The sequence below is a fragment of the Salvelinus fontinalis genome, chromosome 4, assembly GCF_029448725.1.
Source record: "Salvelinus fontinalis isolate EN_2023a chromosome 4, ASM2944872v1, whole genome shotgun sequence".
Taxonomy (NCBI): Eukaryota; Metazoa; Chordata; class Actinopteri; order Salmoniformes; family Salmonidae; genus Salvelinus; species Salvelinus fontinalis.
Window position 1 is genome coordinate 28413040 of NC_074668.1, and position 22571 is coordinate 28435610.

A 22571-nucleotide genomic window follows, 5' to 3' on the forward strand; every position below is an offset into this window, starting at 1 on the left:
ATATGACAACAGCCAGTGAAAGTGCAGGGCGCCAAATTCAAACAGAAATCTCACAAATAAAATTCCTCAAACATGTATCTTATACAATTTTAAAGGTAATCTTGTTGTTAATCCCACCAAAGTGTCCGATTTCAAATAGGTTTTACAGCGAAAGCACCAAAAACGATTGTTAGGTCACTGCAAAATCACAGACAAAGTCATTTTTCCAGCCAAAGACAGGAGTCACAAAAAGCAGAAATAGAGATAAAATTAATCACTAACCTTTGATGATCTTCATCAGATGACACGCATAGGACTTCATGTTACACAATACATATATGTTTTGTTCCATAAAGTTCATATTTGTATCCAAAAACCGTAGTTTACATTGGCGCCATGTTCAGAAATGCCTCCAAAATATCCGGAGAAATTGCAGAGCCACGTCAAATAACATAAATACTCATCATACACTTTGAAAGATACATGTTTTACATAGAATTAAAGATACACTTGTTCTTAATGCAACCGCTGTGTCAGATTTCAAAAAGCTTTAGGGAAAGGACAATATTCAATAATCTGAGAACAGCGTTCAGCCACAAAAGGAAGCCATACAGTTACCCGCCAAATTGTGCAGTCAACAAAACTCATAAAAAGCATTATAAATCTTCACTTACCTTTTGCTGATCTTCGTCGGAATGCACTCCCAGGACTCCCACTTCCACAAGAAATGCTTGTTTTGTTCGGTAATGTTTTTATCATTTATGTCCAAATAGCTGTTTTTGTTAGCGTATTTGGTAAACCAATCCAAAGTCAGGAAGCGCGTTCACTAAAAGCAGACAAAATTTCAAAAAGTTCCGTAACAGTCAGTAGAAACATGTCAAATGATGTATTGAATCAATCTTTAGAATGTTAAGATAAATCTTCAGTAACGTTCCAACCGGAGAATTCCATTGACTTCAGATGTGCGATGGAACAGAGGTCCCTCATGTGAACGCGCACGGTCACCTCATGGCAGACCTGACTAATTCCTGTCTCCTTCGGCCCCACTTCACTGATATGCAGTGCCTTAGATCGCTGTGCCACTCGTGAGCCCTCAAAGGATGAGCGTGTCCATACTCCTACACTGTCAAATAAGGTTGTGTGTGTGTGTGAGAGAAAGTCCTTTAAGCTAAGCAGGCACCCTTGTGGGGCCCCTGTGTTGAGGATCAGCGAAGTGGAGGTGTTGTTTCCTACCTTCACCACCTGGGGGCGGCCCGTCAGGAAGTCGGAAGACCTATTTGCACAGGGCGGGGTTCAGACCAAGTGCCCCGATCTTAATGATGAGCTTGGAGGGTACTATTTTGTGGAATGCTGAGCTGTAGACAATAAACAACATTCTTACATAGGTATTCTTCTTGTTCAGATAGGATAGGGCAGTGTGCAGTGCGATGGCGATTGCATCGTCTGTTGATCTATTGGGGCGGTAAGCAAATTGAAGTGGGTCTAGAGTGTCAGGTAAGGTAGAGCTGATATGATCCTTAACTAGCCTCTCAAAGCACTTCATGATAACAGAAGTGAGTGCTACAAGGCGATAGTCATTTAGTTTAGTTACCTTTGTTTTCTTGGGTACAGGAACAATGGTGGCCATCTTGAAGCAAGTGGGGACAGCAGACTGGGATAGGGAGACATTTAATCAAATCAAATCAAGTGTATTTATATAGCCCTTCGTACATCAGCTGACATCTCAAAGTGCTGTACAGAAACCCAGCCTAAAACCCCAAACAGCAAGTAATGCAGGTGTAGAAGCACGGCGGCTAGCAAAAACTCCCTAGAAAGGAGTTGTTAACAATACAGCCAGCTGGTCTGCGCATGCTCTGAGGACGCGGCTTGGGATGCCATTTGGGCCGGCAGCCTTGCGAGGGTTAACATGCTTAAAATGTCTTACTCACGTCGGCCACGGAGAAGGAGTGCCCACAGTCCTTGGTAGCGAGCCGCGTCGCTAGCACTGTGTTATCCTGAAAGTGGGTAAAGATGGTGTTCAGCTTGTCCGGATGCAAGACGTTGGTGTCCGCGACGTGGCTGGTTTTCCCTTTGTAATCCGTGATTGTCTGTAGACCCTGCCACATATGTATAGTGTCTGACCCATTGGATTGCGACTCCACATACTGTCTATGTACTGTACAAACGTTTTGCCTGTTTGATTGCCTTAAGGAGGGAATAACTACACTGTTTGTATTCGACCATATTCCCCGTCACCTTGCCATCGTTAAATGCAGTGGTTCGCTCTTTCAGTTTTGCACGAAGCTGCCATCTATCCACGGTTTCTCGTTTGGGTAGGTGTTAATAGTCAAAGTGGGTACAACATCTCCTATACACTTCCTGATGAACTCACTCACCGTATTCGTCAATGTTATTCTCAGTCCCAGTCCGCGTGATCAAAACAGTCCTGAAGCATGGATTCTGATTGGTCAGACCAGTGTTGAATAGACCTTAGCACGAGTACTTCCTGTTTGAGTTCCTGCCTATAGGGAGGGAGGAGCAAAATGGAGTCGATCAGATTTGCTGAAGGGAGGGCAGGGGAGGGCTTTGTTGGCATTTTGAAAAGTTGAGTAGCAGCGGTCCAATGTTTTACCAGTGCGAGCACTACAGTCAATGTGTTGGTAGAACTTCAGTAGCGTTTTCCTCATTTGCTTTGTTAAAATCCCCAGCTGCAATAAATGCGGCCTCAGGATATGTGGTTTCCAGTTTGCATAAAGTCCAGTGTAGTTCTTTGGGAGCCGTTGTGGTATCGGCTTGAGCGGGATTATACACGGCTGTGACTATAACCAAAGATAATTTTATTGGTCGGCATTTGATTGAGGTATTCTAGGTCGGATGAACAAAAGGACTTGAGTTCCTGTATGTTATCACAATCGCACCATGGGTAGTTAATCATGAAACATACACCCCCGCCTTTCTTCTTCCCGGAGAGTTCTTTATTCCTGTCTGCGTGATGTACTGAGATCCCAGCTGGCTGTATGGACGGGGACAGTATATCCCTAGAGAGCCATGTTACTGTGAAAAAGAGTATGTTACAATCCCTGATGTCTCTCTGGAAGTAGATCCTCGCCCTGAGCTAGTCTTCTTTGTTATCCAGCGACTGAACATTAGCAATTAATATACTCGGAAGCGGTGGCTGGTGTGCACGCCTCCTGAGTCGGACTAGAAGTCCACTCCTAATACCTCTTCTCCGCCGGCGGTGTTTTGGAACAGCCTTTTGGAACAGCCTTTGGAATAAGTTAAATTGCCCTAGGTGGTACGAACAAAGGATCCAATTCGGGCAAGTTGCATTCTTGGTCGTAATGCTGGTGAGTTAACGCCGCTCTGATAAACAAAAGTTATGTCTGGATGTATGTAATAACACAAAACATTTTCTGTGCTAATAATGTAAGAAATACCACAGAGTTGCTTAGGAGCTAGAAGCAGAGCTGCCATATCTGTCGGCGCCATTTTACTTGAAGCTCTTGACCTGTTCCACTACAGTCCCGTCGATGTTTTATGACTTGGGAATAGAGTCCCGTATGGTCTGCGGTGTCTGCCTCCTCTGTACCATTGATTAGTTTTAATTAGCCCAAAGTGTATAATAGCCCAGGCTTTACCTGAGATGAATGGAGTCTGACTGACTCCCCCTGTGTGTGTACGTGTGTGAAAGAGCGGCTGTGTGTATGCACATTTCTGTTTGCAAGTGTATGCACATTTAAGTGTGTGTGTGTGTGTCACTCTGGCTGTCCCCCTCAACCCCTTCGCAGAGGTGACAGGCATCCTCCTCCAGGACTAGCTGGGTGGATTGGTAATAGGATTATATGGCCCAGAAAGAAAACCCTCTTAAATTAAGTCCCCAGCGAGCCTAGCAGCTCCTGCTCTCTCGCTCCACAACTAAAGTCTCTGTAAAGACATGCGCGGAGGCACTTGGCAGGCCTTTGCAGCCGGTTATTTACTACACAGGTCTGTTTGGGAGTGCGGAATGGTAGATTGCATGCCTGTGTACGGTACCATCTTTGGCGGGAAGTTGCCACTTTGCATGTCCTGTGCTCGACTGTTTGGAATGATTGTTTCCCTGTCTGCTTAGCTGTTACACTGCTGCTTCACTGTAGTCAGATTCAGGTGTTTACTTTTATCTCTTGAAGTCAGCTGTGTCTGATCTTAATCTCCTCAGCTTCTAGAGCGTGGGCACTGGGCAATGCTATCTCTGTGCACGGGAGATTGGAGCCCTCTGTCTCTGAAATATATTCAACCACTCATGGAGGAAATTGGAAGTGAAATGAAAAGCGATTCTAAATGCTGTTTATTAACACGGCCTACGGATGTCTTTTCTTTCTGCTTCTGACCAGCGTGCGTCTGTGTTCCACAGGAACGTGAGTTCGGACGGGGCCGAGGCGAGGCGCAGGCTGAGGGAGTGTGAGGGGCTGGTGGACGCTCTGCTCCACGCCCTGCAGTCAGCTGTGGGGAAGAAAGACATGGACAACAAGGTGAGCCGCCAGCTCCACACACCTCGCCATATGCATCATTCTACCTGTATATTATTATAACAGTATTTTGTGTAGTCGTTGGAGACATTTGATACCACGAATGCTGATTTGTATTCTGTTTTGCTTGTCTCCAGTGGGTCTCTTTATCTAGTTTGGAAGCGAGTAAACAGTCCCTTTCATATCATATTCTGAGAACAATCTGTGCTGGTTGAGCTGACAACTCTCTGTCCCCGCCTCCTCCAGTCTGTGGAGAACTGTGTGTGTATCATGAGGAACCTGTCCTACCACGTTCACAAGGAGATCCCAGGGGCTGAGAAGTTCACAGACCCATCAGTGCTGCAGGCCCCGGGCTCTGTGGGCCCTCAGAGGAAGAAGAAGGACGACGCAGGCTGCTTCGGAGGGAAGAAGGCCAAAGGTGAAAGGCAGGGACGACACAGAGGGAGACTAGACTGGAGAGACATGGGCCCAGTCCCAAAACTAGCCTCTTCCGTGCACCGCCAGTGTTTGATGTTCTGTTAGGAACTACCGATTTAACACACCGAGAAAAAAAGAGGACAGAAACCCATTATACTATACTCAAAATGGGCCCTGTCAGTTTGAATAGGTTACTGTATGTATCCAGGCCTATGCTAACAGTATTTCAGCTCTTTAGAGCTCTATTTACCTCGTACCCTTCAGCCCAGAGCTATTTCCCCCTAGCAGACAGTTATTTAGTAAAGGCTACCCTCTGGTTCTAGACAGAGATGTAATTAGTGTAGACTACCTCTCGATCACTGACTAATGGCTGAACAACAAGTAGAGGTCCCTCTCCCGCAACAAATAATGACAGCAATGAATCACTTAGTCAATGAGGTGAGACCCAATCTCACTGACCCCTCACAGTCCGGAGGGGGATGCTACTGATTTAGAGGCCAAGAAGCACTGGGTCGTGTGTCTAGAAATGTGTGTGTGTGTGTTTACAGTTTGAATATTATAGATGGCAATCGCAGGCGATTTAGCCAGTCTGCTGCTATTGTACACAGCAGTTAATGTGGTGTGTTTAGTCTTCACAGGCCCTGGAGGTGTACTTTGAAGGAAAGATGGCCTACATTAAAAATGCTTAACATGCCCGTCCAAAATCAGTGTGAGTGCGGGAAGGGGAGTCAGATCTTTCAAGAGAGTCGTTTAGACAACACGGTCTCTCCCAGCAATTTGTTACCTGAGTTAAATTGTCTAAATTACCCCCCCGAATCCTGACACTTGCCATTACACCCATTATCATGAACAGTTATCATGAACAGACGCTTCAGGCCCAGCGTTTTTACCCAATGCAAAATGTTTGCTTTTTACATTTGTCTTTTTGTTTTTGATTCCTATATTCCTGTGCTGTTGTGTGTGTGTGGCTGGCTTAGTGCCTTGAGTGGCAGTGACTGTCCCTCTCTCCTTGTGTGTGCTGCTGCAGTGTGATCATACACACACACTTTCTCTAATGAGCCGAGTACACTGACACCACCAGCCTCTTAACTCTGTCCCAGGAGAGTCACCTATGGAGTGCTAATGGGTTTTATTCTCCACTTGTCACCGTTCTGCCCTAAATACTTGTTTCTTACCTTCTATTCTCCCACTCTCTCTTGCTATCTCTTTCTTTCTCCCTCCCTTGTGTTCTCTCTTTCTCTGTCTCTCAGCTTTCCCACTCTCTTTTCCCCTTTTCCCTCTGAACTTTATAGCCCCAAGTTGACTTTAAACTGAACTTGTTTTTATTATGTCCCCTCTAATCCACACAATCTATTTTTTCATTTACTCTTCTCTTCTCCCTGCTTGTGTTTTTTGGCATTGCTGCTGCTTCCTTGGCTAACTATAGAGGAGTGGTTTAATCAAGGTGAGTGTCCTCATGTCCTGTCTCACTATCTCACCCCTCCGCTTATAGCTACTGTAGCATTAGTAGTTTGGATCTCCTCCAAAACTGAAAAGTTCCACGGACTTCACTTGTTTGCCCTCTTAATGTGCTGTAGCCTTGCTGTAGTTCTCACTCCTTCATCCTACCACACAGCATCGTAGTGTTAGTCATTCAAACCTTGCCTAATCACGAGGTGTAGAGGTAGGGGAGACCAGGTAAGACCAATGCGTTTGGGTAGTGAAAAGGAACCTGGGATTTAGTTTTTAGCCATGTCCCGTCCGTGTTGACGATATGGATGGAGAGACGTTCCTTAGCTGGCCCTTCCGTAGTCACTCTGCTCAATTACCCCCCCTGCCTTATTAAAGGAGGTTCCCCACTAGGCTGCTACTAGACATGTGTGGTGATGGTGTATGTGTGTGTGTACTCTCATGTCTGTCCATCTGTGTTTGAATGTGTGTGTGCAGTGATCTCAAGGGACATTGTCAATGATCTCTGTCTGGTGTAGTGGATGGTTTACCCACTTTTTTTGTGGAGGCGACAGTTGACCCACCTTTGCAGAAAAATGCATTGAAAGTATAGCGAGCGTTATTTTTTCCCCCGTGACCGGCGATGGGAGTTTACCACTACGCCACTGGTCTGGTTGTCTGTTTGACATGTACATCTGTTCTCTCTCCAATCTCTATACAGGCAGGAAAAACGGAGAGAATGCCAAAAGCTACGACACGCTGGATCTCCCCAAACGCACTGAACCCACAAAAGGTAGGCTTGTTCTGTCAGAGGTTCCCTTATTACAGCTTCGACCGGTCACTCCTGTTCCCGCCCACTGAAAAGGAGAATATCCCAAATATTTGCAACTGTGTGCACGAGCATTAATCACCTTTTTGAGTGTGTTTATGCGTGTGTGTGTGTGTGTCACTGCAGGTCACGTTGTTATTTAGAGAGAAGTGACTGTTGAAATCGTCTCCCCAAATTAGCCTTGTTTTGACAAATGCTACCAGGAAAAGAAAACACAGCTTTGTTGGCAGAGATCACAGGCATCAGGCCTTTTGTGAAGGGCTCCCAAACATTTGAGCTGATCTGATTTGGAATCAGTTCCTTTACATGGGAGATGAATAGCAGCAGTGAATCAAATTCTGCAACCCCAACAGTGTCACTATAGAACTGAATGACATCCAGTCGTCCTTTATCTGAACCACACACACCACAAGGGAACCTATAATCCAAGGTGCCTTGAGAAATGTTATTTTACTTATAAAGGAATGCAATAGTATTAAAGTAAGTTCCAACTAGATACAAGGCCGGACAGTCCCCTCCTGTTTCAGCAGTGTTGGAACACTGTTGACGGGTGGGAATGGCTGGTTCAGGCAGGCAGACAGCTATTACCCAGCAGCAGTTTGGAATTGGATTTGATGGTGGGTAGTGGAAGCAAGCGAGTCACCCTGGGCCTGTGCGGTAAAGCAATTCTGTCAGCCGTGAGTCTTCTCCAGCCTCTCCAACCCCCTCTACAGTTACCGATACAGAACCTGAGAGGACCAACACACAAGGGATTGTTGCAGTACTCCTCTCCCCATAGCTGAGCTAGTACTTTACTCCTATAGGCCTACTTTAAGAGTCAGCACATGTTCCAATGTCTTATCTCAATGATTTACTTGTAACATAAGAGACCCTACTTGCACTGCTTATTTCTAATACACTTGAGGAATGTTATGCCACTATGAGGCGGTTTGCTGTACTGCTACCGTTTTGATAGAATATATATAGGTTTATCGTTGTACCGTTCCTTCTATTGATCGAATGAGCCGAAACATTTCCACCTGCACCCTTTTCTCGTCTTTCTGAAGAATAAACATCCCAATTGGTTGCTGCAGTCCAACATTGGCATGCAGGGTGCCACAACAAATCTCTTTGTGCTTTGCCTCTGTGTGTGTGTGTGTGTGTGCGCATCTCTTTTATCGCGTGCCTCCTTTTATGGTGTGTGCGTGCGTCTGCCGGCATATAGTTAGGGGTGTGTTTGTCTGCATATAGCAGCTGAGAGAGATGCTGTATATTTATGTGTGTGTTGTGGGCTATGCGATATTCACACATCAGCGCCTTCATCAAGGTCTAATGGCATCCGCTCAAAGTCAATAGCATTTCCTGTATGGCTGCAATTAGCCACATTAGCTAGTCAAAGTGGGTCTCCCATTAAACTAGATTACAATTAATTGCGATGCTTTAAGGTGGTAAGCCGATTCTGCCTCCTTTTTATCGCTCTAAAGTAAAGCAGATGAGCTGGGAGGAGGGTAATTAGCATGTTCCACAGGCTGCGCTTACTGGAAGCGCTACGCAACACTGGCTGCACTAGAAACAGTGTTTGGCTAGCTGAATGTGGTAAGGTTTCAATGGCACACAATTAAAAGTAATCCTCTTGTCTTGCGTTTTGACTCCTGAGATCAATAAAAACCACTGTCTTGAATCCATCAATAGCCTAGGTGTGTGGAGACAAATTGTACACTAAACAAAAATCTAAACGAAACATGTAAAGTGTTGGTCCCATGTTTCATGAAATAAAAGATTGTGACTCCTACGCACCTGGAACAGACACTTTTCAGTAGTAAGGAACTTAAGAGGGCAAACTGCCTCTGTTTCTGAAATAAAAGATCCCAGCCGTTTCTCATACGTACCGAAAGCTAATATCTCTCAAATGTTGTGCAGAAATGTGTTTACATTCCTATTAGTGAGCATTTCTCATTTGCCAAGATAATCCATCTACCTGACAGGTGTGGCATATCAAGAAGCTGATTAAACAGCATGACCATTACTCAGGTGCACCTTGTGCTGGGGACAATAAAAGACCACTCTAAAATGTGCAGTTTTTGTCACATAATACTATGCCACAGATGTCGGAAGTTGAGGGAGTGTGCAATTGGCATGCTGACTGCAGGAATGTCCACCAGAGCTGTTGCCAGAGAATTGAATCGCCTCCAACGTCGTTTTAGAGAATTTGGCTGTATGTCCAAGCGACCTAACAAACGCAGACCATGTGTACAGTGTCGTGTTGGCGAGCAGTTTGCTGATGTCAACTTTGCAAACAGAGTACCCCACAGTGGTGGTGGGGTTATGGTATGGACAGTCATAAGCTACGGACAATGAACACAATTGCTTTTTATTGATGCCAATTTGAATGCACAGATACTGGGAAAATATCCATAGGTCCATTGTGCCATTCATCCGCCGCCATCACCTCATGTTTCAGCATGACTATTCACAGCCCCATGACGCAAGGATCTATACACAATTCCTGGAAGGTGAAAATGTCCCAGTTCTTCCATGGCCTGCATACTCACCAAACATGTCACCCATTGAGCATGTTTGGGATGCTCTGGAACGACGTGTACGACAGCGTGTTCCAGTTCCCGCCAATATCCAGCAACTTCGCACATTCATTGAAGAGGAGTGGGACAACATTCCACAGGCCACAATCAACAGCCTGATCAACTCTATACGAAGGAGATGTGTCGCGCTGCATGAGGCAAATGGTGGTCACACCAGATATTGACTGGTTTTCTGATCCACACCCCCTACCTTTTTTTAAAGCTATCTGTTACTAACAGATGCATATCTGTATTCCCAGTCATGTGAAATCTGTAGATTTGGCCCTAATTTATTTATTTCAATTGACTGATTTCCTTATATGAACTGTAAGTCAGTAAAATATTTTTAATTGTTGCACTTATATTTTTGTTCACCCTACAGTATGAGGAGAAAATTATAGTCCTAGAAAAGCTTTCCACTTTGGCTGACTCACCCAATGATGCGTAGCTCACTCGCCGGCGATGGACGATTTACTCTCTTGCCAAAAGCCCATCTCTTGTTTTACTTTGTAAAACGATGATCGTAGCCTACAGTCAGATTAGTGTTATCTTTTAAGCAGGAACTATTTGCTTTTCAACCTGTGTGTTTCAACCCCGATAGTATTATAAATATTACGAAAGGCTTGTTCTGGCTTCATGCTGTTAACTGATAGATTTGCCGCGTGTTCCCGGGCTATATGCCTTGTGATTGGGCTACGTTAACACGATCCACAGCTAGGTTATTTGTTTTAAGAAGCTATTGGCAGGTTCATGTCTAGCAGAGGGAGTGAGATGGATCATAGAATGTGAATCTCATTCTAGTTCTGAGACGGATACAGGGTCGCTTCTCTCTCACCACCGCAACGGCCCTTCATGGTCTCAAACATAGGCTATAATGTTGATCAAACTGTAAGCACGAGCCGACCCAACACTAACTCATTCTTTAGAACGTCAGGTCGCGGGCTCAAAATCTACGTTTCCACATTACGTTTTTAGGAGGCTGAATAATTAATGAGGCAGCAACTCGAATTAACTCGGATCGCCATTATTTGAATTTTTACATTGCAAACAGTGTTTGAAAAAAATACATACATGTTAAGGTTCTTGGTCCGGTCAAATAGGTTCCGGAAACGAAACAGTCCAAAACGAAGAGGTGCCGGCTCAAATTAAGCACTGGTTAAAACGATTTGTGTTTGAGAGCGCAAATGTTTACCTGTACATATACATGATGTAAATGTGGTGTGGTAAAGTTTATATGGACATATGGTGAGTATGTTAAACATGGATTATTGCTCAACTGGATTAATCATTTTGTAGTATACAGCTGCAATCCTAATTTTAGTCTACCCATAATTTGTTCACAACGGATATTACATTTACCTGCGCTGTTTATCTATGCTAATCCTGTATACTGTGCGATTGTACGTCTAGCTACAGTTTGTCTATGTTAATGTCCCTGTTTGTAGAGAATTTTGGAGCTATTCTCCTCAAATGCACTGGCAGAGGGAGAGATTTGTGGGAGATTACATGTGTTGTTCAGCCCTGATCTGTTGTCCAATAGAGGTCACAGACCCTCCGCATCACTTACCAACAGGCTGCAGTCTATGATTACGGTAAAAACCACATGAGATTTAGGGTCTCCAGCAGTGCATTAAAAAAACCGCATACACAGACATGCAATCACACACACTAGTAGTGACTGGTCTGCACCCAATCAGAGCGCGGAGGAAGGAATCCCAACTGAAACGATATGTTACGGACATGAAGTCGCTATCATTTTAGGAACGCCATTTTTAATTCACCGTGAGGTTGTTGATTCTGTGTGTAGCTAATTCTCTCTGCCTGATTGCACTATAAACAGACCTGTTGATAGTACAGAGATTATTAAAGGACTTTTTAAGTTCCTGTTATTGCATTATTCATAGAGTTGAACAGAGGCGCTGGAACAAAAGTAATTAAGAACTCTGAAAGAAAGCGTTTCATTAGGGAGAGAGAGAGAGAGAGCGACCGAGTTGATGGGACACACCCCAACGTTAATTGAAACCGCACCACGCGTAAACCTTTTGCTTTGAGGAAAGGTCATGTACGAAGTGTGTGTGTGTCTCAGCCCAACGTTTATTGAAACCGCACCACACGTAAACCTTTTGCTTTGAGGAAAGGTCATGTACGACGTGTTTGGCACGGAGTGTGTGTAGGTACCCTCGCAGAGAGCAGAGGGAAATCACTTCAAAACAGTTTTTTGTTTTGTTTCTTCAGTACCGGAGGTGTGGATAGAGAGGGGGGCATCAAAGTGTAAAGATGCAGTTTTGAAATGGGAGAAACCGAAAGAGGGGGAGAGTCCTGGGAGGAGAGAAGGCACAGATTAATCATTTTTGTTTTGTATTTTTTCCGCAGCACATTGTATTTGATCTCTTCCTCTCGGGCCTTCCCCACTCACTACTCCGTTTACTCCAGGAACCTGCATGAGGAGAGCTGAGCACTCCCTACTCCGTTTACTCCAGGAACCTGCATGAGGAGAGTTGAGCACTCCCTACTCCGTTTACTCTAGGAACCTGCATGAGGAGAGCTGAGCACTCCCTACTCCGTTTACTCCAGGAACCTGCATGAGGAGAGCTGAGCACTCCCTACTCCGTTTACTCTAGGAACCTGCATGAGGAGAGCTGAGCACTCCCTACTCCGTTTACTCTAGGAACCTGCATGAGGAGAGCTGAGCACTCCCTACTCCGTTTACTCTAGGAACCTGCATGAGGAGAGTTGAGCACTCCCTACTCCGTTTACTCCAGGAACCTGCATGAGGAGAGTTGAGCACTCCCTACTCCGTTTACTCTAGGAACCTGCATGAGGAGAGCTGAGCACTCACTACTCCGTTTACTCCAGGAACCTGCATGAGGAGAGCTGAGCACTCCCTACTCCGTTTACTCTTGGAACCTGCATGAGGAGAGCTGAGCACTCCCTACTCCGTTTACTCTAGGAACCTGCATGAGGAGAGCTGAGCACTCCCTACTCCGTTTACTCTAGGAGCCTGCATGAGGAGAGCTGAGCACAACAATCAAGCTAACCCACATACTGTGTATAGTACAGCTGTATAGAGATGCTATGCTTCTGCTGTAAAATAGCCAAAGTGCAATTTTGCTAAGTTCACAATGCAGGCGACTTGTGTTCTGATGTCCTTAGTTGCCATCCCAGGGACTGTATGTATCCTTCCACCTCTGTTGTGTTTTCCCTGAGCCAGCACTCTTTCATGATGCTTGAATGTTTCTTTAATGACTAGGATGAATGCCTTGTTCAGCTTTTCTTACAGTATTTACAACAAGTAGGATTGACTAGAACTGCATTAAGCTGTGTTCGTGTACCGTACTTAGTAGTGGCCGTAGGAGGGAGCAATCGAGAGGCAGCCGGGGCATAGGTTCATGAGTCCCCTCGGGACTCAGTCTCAGAATGTCTCTGTGTTTCATTTTCCTTTCTCTTTTCTTGCACCTTTCCTCTCCACTGTGCTTTCGAAAGTTTGCCTATTTTGGAGATTAATGTTTTCCCTTCGCCGAACAAACAAGTTGAAGAATTGAGGTAACAATTCAGTAACAACGCTACGACTCCATAATGCTTTAACGGCTTAGTTTACGAGCCTAGCGTTTAATTTGAAGAGGGTTTTAAAACGTCAACAGCAACTAGAGCCTCACTGTGGTGTGTTACTGCTGCGTAACCTTAACCACACTGTTAACCTTACGCCTAACCGAAAATGATTATTTCATGCATTTTTACTAAATAGCCAAATTTGACTTTGTGGCTGTGCTATCTAGTGGAAACCAGGTACATTCCCTGAGTTTATGCTGAAAGGGTCAAGTCATGTTTGAACTGGAATTCCATCTGGTCATACAAGGTGACAAAACCATAGGCCATTGCCATATCATGTAACTTAATTTGAACAGTCTTTACCAACCTACAGGAAAAATATATTTTTTTTCCTATGCTCTCTGACTCACGGATGTGTTTAGAATCCCACTTGAGTTAACTAATTGTTGTGTATTGAATGGTGACTGTCAGTATGGAGGCAAGGTACCTCTGAGGTGCTTTGTAGACCGCAGAGGGGAACTAAATGTCTCCCTTGAAGATTGTCACTGCTTTACATTTATCACATTAGCAACCGGAACCCGGAGTCTGACGGAAGGTTCTGAAGGAATTGGAATGCTCTTAGTCCCTGTGGATTGAATCTTTTTTTAATCTTTTTTTTTTTTTTTTTTTACACAACTTTCCTTACCTCCCTAATCCCTAACAGAAAGTAAATGCCTTCCATTTCCCCTTATTTAACTCCCAGAACTATTCAGTAATCTCTTGTGTAATAACTTGAGATGTGAGTCAGAGTATTCAAAACCGGAGGGAAAGTTAGGGCAGATCGACAGGCCCGCCCCGAGTGAAAGTAGAAACTCAGTAAATTATTCATACAGTTATGTTGAGACTGCAGCCGCAATCCCCCGCCCAGAGAAACCATGTCTCCATCTTCAGAAGAGCTTCACTACTGAGGAATGTAACACCGAGATAGCGAAACGATAACTCTCGGGACTGCTATATGCACGCAAGCGCACACAAACACACACACTCGCTCTCTCTCTCTCACACACACACACAATCCTGCCTGCCTGCCTCCAACTGACAGGGTGACTCCTTATCTCCTCAAGACACAAATATTCCTCAGCTGTTCCTCACCCCTTTCGCCTCTTCCTCTCCTCCTGCTGTTAGATTTAGCAGGATGGTGAGACTTCGAGCGGTTGGTGCCAGTGCCAAACACCTCCTGCCCCGTCACGTGCGCCAGTGCGCACACCTACCTCCCACTCACAGCACCCGTCAGATAAAACATGAGTCTGACTCTGTGAAGCTGCTAGGAGACACTGGAGGGTGTCCCTTATTTACTGTCATTAGATCGGTCTGCCATGTGAGTGTCTGTGCACACAGAAATGGGAACATTAGCAAGTCTCTATTCTGAAAGGGAATAAGGTATGATGAGACTACTTTAGCATTGAGTCACTATCCCAGTCACCATATTGAGCCACAAAACGGGCTATAGAATTCTCCGTGGACATAATAATCCAATGGATTTTACTGACCGCTATCTACACTCACCAACCACCCACACAAAGTCCTCTGAACTCTGAAACAATCAGCGCTTAATGCCAAGTGTTTGTGCGTCTGTTTGCGCCCGTGTTTGTGTTTGCGCCCGTGTTTGCGTGCGTGTGTGTGGTGGGGGGGTTAAAAGCCAGCTTTGAAGTAATTTACCATCCCCTCTTCTATGAACAGTACCATGACTGGTGGCTCCCCAACTATGAGGGGATGAGATTATAAATTAGTTTTCTCTGAATCCAGCTGTTTGATGCCACCCATTGTGATGCCCGGTCATAATGAACCATGGCGCTGCCAGCCTGTCAATCGTCGCATGCCAATCACAATCACACTCTGCTGGACTCCGTGTCTCAACTAGTCTGCCTCTGAAACAGAAACACCACGGAATGGGCCCACAACGAACCAGAAGTCATCATTTTGACATGTCAACACCTCAGCTCTCAGCTGCAATTTTCTCTTGTGAATTCCCCCGCAAAGCATTTCATTCAAACAGTTGATGATCAACTGAAATAATGAGCATAAAAGGAAAGAATGAAACCAAAGGAAAGGGAGAAAGCCTTGTTGATGAAGAAAGACCACCCCGTGGGTCATTGGGAATGCACTGACGCTTCTGATAACCCAAAGCCCTGGGAGGTCCCATGTTGAAAGGCTGTTATGCATCATTAGCTGGATGCTTTGGCTCTGTAAAAATAAACCTGCTGTGTGTAGTAGTAGTAGTAGTAGTAGTAGTAGTAGTAGCAGCTATAGTTAGTGTGTGCGTGCGTGCGACACGATGGCAGAGAGCCAGCTCTGATTGCACTAGTCTTCCTGTGGCCTACAATCCTCATGACCACTTCCTTTCTCCCTGCGAGATCCGTCATGAAATGTTTCTTATTTTCCACCATAGCTGCCTTGTCTCTCTCTAAACAGTGTTTTCCGGCTCTGCAGAATCTAGCTAGGGAGAGTGTGAAAGGGGGAATCCAATCCACAGTAGCCCTCGATATCATCACGATTCTCTGGATGATTTAGCGTGCTACCCTCTAAACAAGAACGGCTGGAGCGATAATTACAGAGGAGAATTAGCAGCAGGAGGGAAGAATGAGATTTAACCCTCCAATGGGAGCCTTTGTTTGGCCCTGTCTTGAGCCAGAATGGGATGTTTCTGTTTCCTATTTCTGCAAGAATCTAATTAAAACCAGCGCAATGGCAGAGACACGACATCGCTGCCGAAGCCGCTATGGCGGTTTGCACAACAAAACACCCCCTAGGAAGTGACTGTGTTATGTTTTAGTCAACGTAGCGTTGGACGTGAATTGGTAGTCCTCAAGAAGTTGGGCCGTGTTGTAAACGGGTCGCGCCATGTTGTAAAGCACCCCAAGGATCGCTGTCCTCAACAGAGGGAAGTGTCCTGAGGCCATGCAGCACTTTCTACACTCCCTGGGTTTATGCCGACAGGGTCAAGTCATGTTTGAACTTCCAGCCAACTAAACTCCTGGGTGTCTGGGCCCGTTGCCCTTCTGGCCGACGAAGTACTCTCTGACGTAGACTGTGTTTAGACTGTCAGGGTCTGAGATGCAGTCAACCTCCATCCCCATCTCTCCCCTTGACTGTTTCTCTTTTCCTTTTACTCTCAAACACACACACACACACACACACACACACACACACACACACACACACACACACTCATCCCTGTGGTGCGGAGGACAAGGTGGTATTATGTGTCCATTAGAGGGTGTGTTGTTCATCACGCCACTCCACAGAAAATTGCCTGTGAAAATGGCGTAGGCGTAAGCAGTGTTATAGACCCTCATAAGGGTCTGGTAGGGAATTGTGTGTGTCTGTGTGGTTGTTTGTGTGTGTGCCTGTTATGTTCCCATATGTGTGTAGAGAAAAACCGTGATCCCCTGGTTTCCCAGACAAGTATTAATCATGCCACAGCGTATGGTGTATGCCATAGTTGATGGTACTGTATAATGCCATGCGGGACACAAGCCCAGAGTGAGAGATGGAGCCTGACACAGACACAGGCGGGCGAAATTCCTCCACCGTCAAACACAATCACTGCCCTCATCGCACACCTGATCCCCAGCCTATCTCGACCAGCCCCAGTCTCATCCCCAAGCCTGCATCTGTCCTTGTCCTAGCTACAGACCCCGTGTCAGCCTTATTTTCCAATCCCCAGTCCTAGACCCTCGCGCCGCGCGTCAACATTTGTCCCCAGCCCCCTCGGCCTCTCATCAATGCCCAGGCACTGATCAAGCCAGAAGCATGCTGGATTAACTGGTCTCTCATTTCAAAAGTCTCCCCACAGTTCAGATCGTTTAACTCGCCCGCTTAGCTATTTCGCTCCTTCTCAAGATTGTTTCTCCTCCAAACATGATATGTCAGCTTAGCCTTCTAAGTCAAATCGAATGTTATTGGTCACATACACATATTTAGCAGATGTTATTGCGGGTGTGGAGAGATGCTTCTAGCGCTCATCTGTTTTATGATACCATTAGGCAGACTGGTGTCCTGTCTCGCGTTCGCTCACGTTGCGGTCGACCAGTTGCAATTTATATTTTTTTCCCCTCTCGCTCTCAATTCCTAATGTAAAAACAAATGTCCCGTTTCGCTCTCAAATCCTTGTCGGATGCAGTCGCCACGTGTTCAGAATGCCAATTCTCTCATCCTGTTCAACCAAAGGTTTTCATTGCTGACCAGCTGTCTTGTAAGTTTGTGTTCGTGCGTAGCTGCCTCATGACAACTTTACTTACGGCTTTGCCTTCCAGGCTTTGTGAGGCAACACAGACAAGGTAATATCAAGTGCTTTATCTCAGTTCTGTCTTTCTCTTGGTTTTCGCTGTGCTGCTGGAGTTTAACATTTGTCTGAGTACGTGATGAGCCTTGACAAACAGTGCCATCCAGCCCTCAAGGTGAGGCTGCAGAACAGTACACTAACCCTGTTCTCTCAGAAACACAACACTGCCTGGGAGACAGACGGGCTGTTATTAAAAATAACACAAGATACTGGAGACTAATTCTAACCCTGCAATGCCGTTTCTGTCTGAAGTGTGTCACTTACTGAGGGAAGATGATCGGTGTTATTCGAGTACTTTGAAAGGACCCTCTTTCATTTTCATTTTAGCTTGTCAGTCTCTAAGTGTTCACCAAATAAATGGACTAAGAGGGAAAATAAGAAGATAATATCTTTAATGTTGTTGTCAGTGTGATCCTCTTTGCCGTGCCGTCGAGTGAACAGATTTGTTAGTCGTGAGGATGGGGTTGCCGTGGCAACCTCAGCCCTATGCTATTTCGGTTCCAGGCGATACTCTACTCCTCTTTCTACCCTCTGCCGTCCACCACACGACTCTTACTCCCTCTGCCTTTCCTACACGCCTCCCATCCCTCTTCCGCTTTCTCATCCTCCTCCTTTTCACCCTCTCCTCCACATCTCTCTCCTCTCCCTACCTCTCTTAATCCTCCATATTCTTATCCATCTCTCACCCTCACGTTTTCTGTCCGCGACTCCATTTTGTGAGCAGCTCAGCTCCCCCCCGTCCTCCCAGTCCCACGATCCCTCCCTCCCACTCCCCCAACCCGATCTCCAGGATTTGAACTCCTCTGTGATATACAGTCTGACACTAAAGCGCTACGGTAGATCCACACACAGACATCAGAGCAGCCTGACCATCAGAGAGCCAGCCAGCCAGTCCACCAGTCAGCCGACCAACCAGTGTGGTCTGGTCTGCTTTGTGAGGCCCTGACAGAGAGAAAATTAGTCCTGAGCCTCCGATCACATGGGCCTTGGGATCTGAGCCTTATCTGCGGCCTCCATAATAACATCCAGTCCCCTGCAGGTCCAGATATGCATCTAAATGTGTCTGTCTGGCCAGGCCTGGCCACATGCGGAGAGGCTAGCTGCTCTGTTCCTAAACCTTCCCTGAAGTCACACGTAATCCGACTAATGGTCAGTGTCTGTCTGAGCCCTAGAGAGGATGTAGGGACTGGAAACTAACTGGCCACTGTGTGACTGGGCTGAAGGAAGGCTCAGAGAAACAGATTAGTCCATCCCTATGACGTGTGGTCAGTTGGACTTCCTCCTGGACAGAGACATTGACAATAGGTCGGTCAGGGTCACAGCTGAGGGATATTATTGTCTTGCGTGACAAAGGTATCATATAAACAGACATCCTTTTTAAAACTTCTTGTCAATAGGGGGTGCTGTTAGCACTTTGTAATAATTACGTTCCCAAATTAAACTGCCTCGTACTCAATTTTTGCTCGTACAATATGCATATTATTATTACTATTGGATAGAAAACACTCTCTAGTTTCTAAAACCGTTTGAATTATATCTGTGAGTGAAACAGAACTGGACTTAGAGCAATTTTCCTATGTGGATGTGAGAATGCAGAATTCTGCAAGCTGCTCTGAGATCTGTTTATAAATCTGCCTGTCTTCTATTGGTTGAGATGCACTGCATACGCCTTCCCCTGGATGTTAGCGAATAGTGAGACTTGAAATGGAGTCTCTACGTAGATCTGAAAGGTTATAAATAGCTTGGCAAGGAAGTGTCTGGTCTTTTCCCTCTTCGCTCTGACGCACGGAGGACCTTGGCATATCGTACTAGAACCTTCGGTTATAGCTCTTAGAAATATCCGGCTGTGTTTTTATTCGATATAGGCTTTAAAGACATCATAATGTTGTTATTTTAAACCGAATTATATCAGTTTATGTCAGTATATTGCGATTTTCGGGTATTTATTTTTGTGGCGTTCTAGGGAGTTGGGTATCTCTGGCTTACATGCTAATGTTTACTGCTAACTGCAACGTTGAAGACAACATTCTACAACCGAGCAACGATTCTTTTGGACAAAGGACACCTTTCCCAAGATTCTGATGGGAGTTCATCAAAAAGTAAGAACTATTTATGCTGTTAATTCGTTGTTCTGTTGAAAAATGTAAAATGCATAAGCCGCCATTAATTTCAGTGCAGCCTCGCTTTAACGCACGCTGTATGTTGTAGTAACGTTAATTTTAAAAATGTAACACAGCGATTGCATTAAGAACTAATTTATCTTTCATTTGCTGTCCAACCTAAATTTTTTAGTCAAGTTTATGATTATTTATCGATTAGAATAGGTGCCTCTCCCAAGATTTCTCCCGACATTTTCTTGGCAGCTTGGCTACTTTTCTCATTGTATAACCACGATTTGTGCCGCTAAATATGCACATTTTCTAACAAACTCTATATGCATTGTGTAATATGATGTTATAGGACTGTCATCTGAAGAATTCTGAGCAGGTCAGTGAAAAAATGAATATATTTTGGTGGTTTATACGTTATCGCTATTTTTGGCTTGAATCAATGCTGTTGTGTGTTTGCTATTGTGGTAAGCTAATATAATGCTATATTGTGTTTTCGCTGTAAAACACTTAGAAAATCTGAAATATTGGCTGGATTCACAAGATCTGTGTCTTTCATTTGCTGTACGCTGTATATTTTTCAGAAATGTTTTATGATGAGTATTTAGGTAATACACGATGGTCTCTGTAGTTATTCTAGTTGCTTTGGTGAGAGTTGTGATGGTGGCTGCAATGGTAAACTATGATTTATACCTGAAATATGCAATTTTTTCTAACAAAACATATGCTATACAATAAATATGTTATCAGACTGTCATCTGATGAAGTTGTTCCTTGGTTAGTGGCTATTTATATCTTTATTTTGTCTAATTTGTGATAGCTACTGATGCAGTAAAAAAATGGTGGAGTAAAAAAAGTGGTGTCTTTTGCTAACGTGGTTAGCTAATAGATTTACATATTGTGTCTTCCCTGTAAAACATTTTAAAAATCAGAAATGATGGCTGGATTCACAAGATGTGTATGTTTCATCTGGTGTCTTGGACTTGTGATTTAATGATATTTAGATGCTAGTATTTACTTGTGACGCTATGCTAGTCAGCTTTTTTACTGATGGGGGTGCTCCCGGATCCGGGTTTGGGAGGAATTAGAGGTTAACCCACGGCCCAGAAGCTATTAGGAGCGATTACATTTCGGAACATTGGAAACAACGCCAGAGCACATTGCATTCCAACTGTTGATCCAGAAAGGTTGTCTTGATGCTGGAAGCACAGCCTCTGGTTAGACACCCTTTGGAACGTGTTGTTTAGGAGCCGATGAAGGACCGCCGAGTGGTTGGTTTCTGTTCTGCTGGAGGACGGTGAAAAGGAAACCTGTCCTTTTGGATTCAGAAAAGGAAAGGTTTGACTTGTGACAAGCACACAATGTGACCCGTTGAGGTGGCCGGCATCCATGGGAGACTGGTGTCTCTCTCGCCTCGCGGTAGCTCTGGGAGACCTAGGAGACGTCTCACTCTGGGGTGCCACAGCAGGACATCATGATCCCCTTTCAACAGGAGGAAGGATGTCTAGTGTCTCCTAAAATGGCAGCACCGTAGTTGTGATCCAGGATCCGCTCTGAACCAAACTCTCAAGTATCCTTCAGCCTTTTGACAGTGTCTTCCCATTGATATACCATGCCAGCAGCCAGTGGTGTGGTGGAATGCCGACTATTTACCCAGCTACCGATCTCTCTTCTCCGTCCTGCTGCTATCTGGGGGTATCTTTGATTAATATTGTAGCTAGCTGTCAATGAGATGGGCTGACCGCCAGTTACTCTCTGTCCCCCGTTGTCACCTTCCAACTAAATGCCACCAACTGTTTATTTGAATGTGTTGTGCCCTTGATGGTTTAGCAACGCCAATACCCACAGAGACGCCAATACAGAGAGAGAGAGAGAGCGAGAGAGATGGGGTAAGCGTTATTTAAAAGGCTTGACTTTTGCTCTTTGCCTCTAGTGAGATGGCTGTGGTTGAAAGTGGCCTTAGCTGGTTTGAAAGTGGCTGTGCTGGTTTGAATTGGTGCCAGGGGAGAGATGAAGAGGGAAGAAGATAGATGAAGAGGGTGAGAGAAATGGAAAACGAGCTGGAAAGAAAGGGTGAACAGAGCTTCATTCGAACCTCATCTTCATTAGCGTTGAGGTCATCGATTCGTTTGAACTGAATTGAAAACAGGAAAATCTCCTATTTTCCAAGCATTCTATTTAGTTGTTTTTCAATTAAGCTTCCTGATATTTTCTGCCGGGCTTTGCAGTGCACCCAGGGTTAACACACTGCGGCTATTGTCTTTTTTAAAAGCAGCTGTAATGATGTGATGTGTTAGCTGCTCTCTCCGTGGCTTCCCCTGTGAAAGCATTCGTTAACGTTAGCTATGACACGGATGGGGATATGAAAACAAGAAGCAAACATTCAGAGCCGGGGGGGGGGGGGGGGGGGGGTCTCACGGGGTTAAACATGCACGTGTTACAGGGCTGTTATGCGGATCCCATGACCTCTGATGTACCCTGTTCCAACAGTTTTATTTATTTAGTTAGTGTTTCATAGGGAGAGAATGTAACCCTCTGCTCCTTCTACCCCATTGCCTAACTTCACTGGAAAACACTGACCTGCTGTCATAATGGATCCACTTTGCGGCGTGTTAGAGCTGTTATTGATTGAAGTGTGTTTTCTGTCGGCCAGCAGATGCTCCTCACGTGATGTGATGGGGTTTTAACTGGGCGTCCTATGAATATAAGCGTGTGGGCGGAAGAAGTGGGAGGCTTAGGTATGAGGCTCGTCTCAGATTGAGGTTACAATATGCTCCCCATTTTAGTTTTGTTTGATGAACAACGCATTTTGATAGAGGGCTTTATGTGTGTGTGTTTCAGCTTGTTTCTGTCAGTTAATCTGTAATGATGTTGCGGCTTGTCAAGCCACCTCCA

General features: G+C 45.1%; 1 protein-coding gene across 14 annotated transcripts in view; it reads left to right on the plus strand.

The window, feature by feature from the left end:
• LOC129853467 (splicing regulator ARVCF-like) overlaps positions 1-22571 on the plus strand; it is a 233760-nt gene that overhangs the window by 188716 nt on the left and 22473 nt on the right. For 11 of the 14 annotated variants that reach the window (XM_055919546.1, XM_055919538.1, XM_055919543.1 and 8 more), the window contains 4 exons: positions 4349-4466; positions 4710-4881; positions 6307-6324; positions 7030-7101. In XM_055919546.1, coding sequence (XP_055775521.1) covers positions 4349-4466; positions 4710-4881; positions 6307-6324; positions 7030-7101 — 380 coding nt within the window. The remainder of the gene's footprint in view (positions 1-4348; positions 4467-4709; positions 4882-6306; positions 6325-7029; positions 7102-22571) is intronic. The other 3 variants (XM_055919540.1, XM_055919545.1, XM_055919547.1) reach the window with 1 other exon arrangement.